The 3083-nt window shown below is 42.2% G+C and overlaps 1 protein-coding gene across 1 annotated transcript; it reads right to left on the bottom strand.

The window, feature by feature from the left end:
- Positions 1-1384: 1384 nt before the first annotated feature.
- On the bottom strand, positions 1385-2224 carry LOC100744445 (mitochondrial pyruvate carrier 1-like; the record flags this gene model as incomplete). The annotated part of the gene is made up of 2 exons (XM_033320136.1): positions 1385-1671; positions 2083-2224. Coding segments are annotated over 2 exons (339 nt in total), but the record flags the coding sequence as incomplete, so codon positions are not given.
- Between the last annotated feature and the right edge of the window lie 859 nt (positions 2225-3083).

Below are 3083 nucleotides of genomic sequence, written 5' to 3'. Positions count from 1 at the left end.
GGCCGCGCAGCGGAAGGAGGAGGACCGCAGGACGAGGTGGAAGGAAGGCGGCGGGTAATCTGTGATTCAAAGAGAGCGATCCATCTTGCGACATGCCAGCATTCAATCGTCGGCATTTGTTTGTGAAATCAGTCCCGAAGGACTCATCCCGTGGACTTTGTCTCGCCTCTGCGATCTTCTTTCTCCCCGTTTTGTACGATCGAGAAGCCCGGTTCGTGAAAATTGGCGAGATTTTCCCGTGAAAAGCGGATGAACGTGGTGTTGGATCTCATGGTTGAAGCAAAAGTAAATAGTTCCAGCAATCGAATGAAATTACTAATGGATGTGATTGCCTTACAAAATACGAAAATGGAAGTAAATTGGTAGATTTTAATGTTAGTGAAATTCGACGATTAGTAGACTGTGTATATTTATGCATTTATGGACAATTCAAATATGCGAAAAATATACAAAACCTTCGAAGACAAGCCCTCGCTATACTATTCAGAGAGTGAATGTTGTGCTGATAAAAATGACTTTTGCCAGCTGATAGAAATGACAATTATCTCTGATGTGTATTGTCTATAGAATGTTAAAATCGTACAATTTCTCAAGATACTCAGAAATGATACAAAACCACTGACGATTGATGACGTCATCGATCTTTCTTGATGCAAAGGAAACGGATAAATGGAAGGAACGCATGATCGAAGCCAAGCAGGGCTAATCAGTCCATATATATTTATTCAGGGACACGAATCCGCCCTCGTGTTCCTTCGTCCAGACCAAACGAATGCAAAGAGCAGAAACGGGACGGAGGCGCAGCGTGGCTTAGCATTCGGAAAAACCGGAATAGATTCGTGCCTCTGATCCGTGCCAGATCCCATAAAATGACCCCAAGCTCGATCGAATGGCCTTCGTCCGAGGCGCGGGAAAAGAAACGAGAAAGACAGAACCGACCCCTAGGAAATTATTGCTCTCCTTATACATTCGTCCATCGAATTGGGGCCACCACGAATAAACTAGTGCCTTTTTCGACTCACTATGGGGAAAAGGAGAAAGAAAAAAAAAAAAAAGAAATGGGGAAACTGTCGAGTGAATAGGCTGATTTCACGGTGAATGTTCTTTACATTTTCATGGAATCCTGAATCTTTTTACTGCTTATACAATGTAATTTTCAGTTACTTAAATACTTTAGCGAGACGATATCGCCCCTTTTTTTGACAATATGTGGCAGATTAGAAAAATTTACAATTGACGTAGAAGTGCATAGACAGAAAAACGACAAATCAAGCTTTGAGAATAAAAGAGATGTTTAACTCGCTTCTTTACTGAACAAGAGAAATTTTAATAAAGATAAAATTTTAGTCGAGGAAATTTTGTTTAAAGATTGCAGATTTTATTATAAAATTTTTCGCACAATCGATACTGAACATCTACATTATTACACCGAATAACTATAGCTATATGATCGCTGAGATCAACATATACGAAGTCACTTCTTTTCATCCTGAGAGACAGGTGTGTCTTCGTCATTGGGTTCTTGTTTCGAGATATAATGGTAGTCGAGAAATCTGTAAGCCTGTGTAAGCTGCGCGCAGGAATTGGCGAAGTGGCACGCAAACAGCAACATATTCCGTGGCTGCACCTTCATGGCGAACCTCATGAACATTATAGAGTACAGAGCCAACGCTAAAAATCAATCGGACAAGTTAAAAACGAATAAAGGACGAACGCGAGAAAGAGAAAGAAAAGGGAAGAGAAAGATCGTTTTGAAAATGTCCCGTGAACTTTCCATAGAAAAAATGACTAAATTTTCACGTCTTTCAGCACGATCTTCCATCCTCAATGATAGTCTTCGTTCAAACCACGTGTTCCATGGAGGCTCATTAAGAAATAAACGGCGATTCGCTGCGTTCGAGCGGCAATTATTTTATGGGGCCGTTTCTCTGGCCCTCGACGTCCCTCGCCCCCGCGTTGTCCCCGTTCCCAGTCCACCGTCTTGGTCGTGGTCGTGGTCGTCGCGATACGTGATTATTATGAGCGGCGAAATTCGAATTCCCCGAAAGGACCAACGACGAAGCGCGGCCGCGGCGGACTCACCCAAAGTCATTTTGCCGCTAATGATTCTCGGATGCTTTTGCGTGTCGGATATGGCCGCTATGGGTATCATCCAGTTGAACACCGGTCCCCAGAAGTGTGTGCTTGAAAAAAAAAGACATATGCGAAAATAACCAGTAGTAGTTTATCTTCCATAAATTATTTCGTTTCGTGATATAAACAGCGGCGAGGAGCTGTGCGTGCCTAACTGTATCAGGAGAATGGTGAAAACGATATAATATCTCGTTTTCTTATCCTCGTTGATCGTAAAACGAAAAGGAGAAGAGAGGGAAAATATAAAGAAAATAGGATATGTATGAGGAAATTCGAGGATCCAAGATTACATAAGCGCGACCGGAACGATTTTTTCAGGGGGATGCCTGACGGTAATAAAGATTTTACGAGACTAGTTCTTCTATCGTTCTCTTTGTCCCACATTTTTGTCTCCTCCGTTATCTCTTTCGACGCCAATGCAAACATCGTATTCGCATGACGATATCGTGGGATTAAGTTCCTCTTGCGCTCGTTGAGAGCGGCTCGATCACGACGATTACCTCATGAAATAACTCCTCGTCTGCTTGCTGAACAACCCTTTCGATTGTTTTCCCATTTTTGGGATGCTAGTGTGAAAGTATCTCGAGCTTTACGAAGAACTTTCGAAAAAATGTAACCTTCGATCTTAACAACGTGACATAAACGCGTCGAAAGGGATCGATCATTGCTTTTTGATCGAACGATGGTTCAAAATTTGCATTGCATACTTCGTTCCGTTGTAAAGGCGTGAAAGCGAAGAGAAATCGAATCGATCAATCGCTGTAATCAGTCGATAGAGGCCACGAAACAATTAATTCCGCGTCAACATCGCATTTCAAGATTCTCTCTTGAAAACCGATCCATCACTTTTACCGATCTCTCACCCTCGACCAATTGATTTGCATAACAGTTTACACGCATAATTTACCATCCCTCGTCGGGTGTTCCTCTCGTTTTTTTTTTTTTTTTTT

Source organism: Bombus impatiens, unplaced genomic scaffold (assembly GCF_000188095.3).
Source record: "Bombus impatiens unplaced genomic scaffold, BIMP_2.2 scf_0248, whole genome shotgun sequence".
NCBI classification, from domain to species: Eukaryota; Metazoa; Arthropoda; class Insecta; order Hymenoptera; family Apidae; genus Bombus; species Bombus impatiens.
Note: the sequence above shows the minus strand (reverse complement) of the source record. Positions and strands in the feature narration are given on the sequence as shown.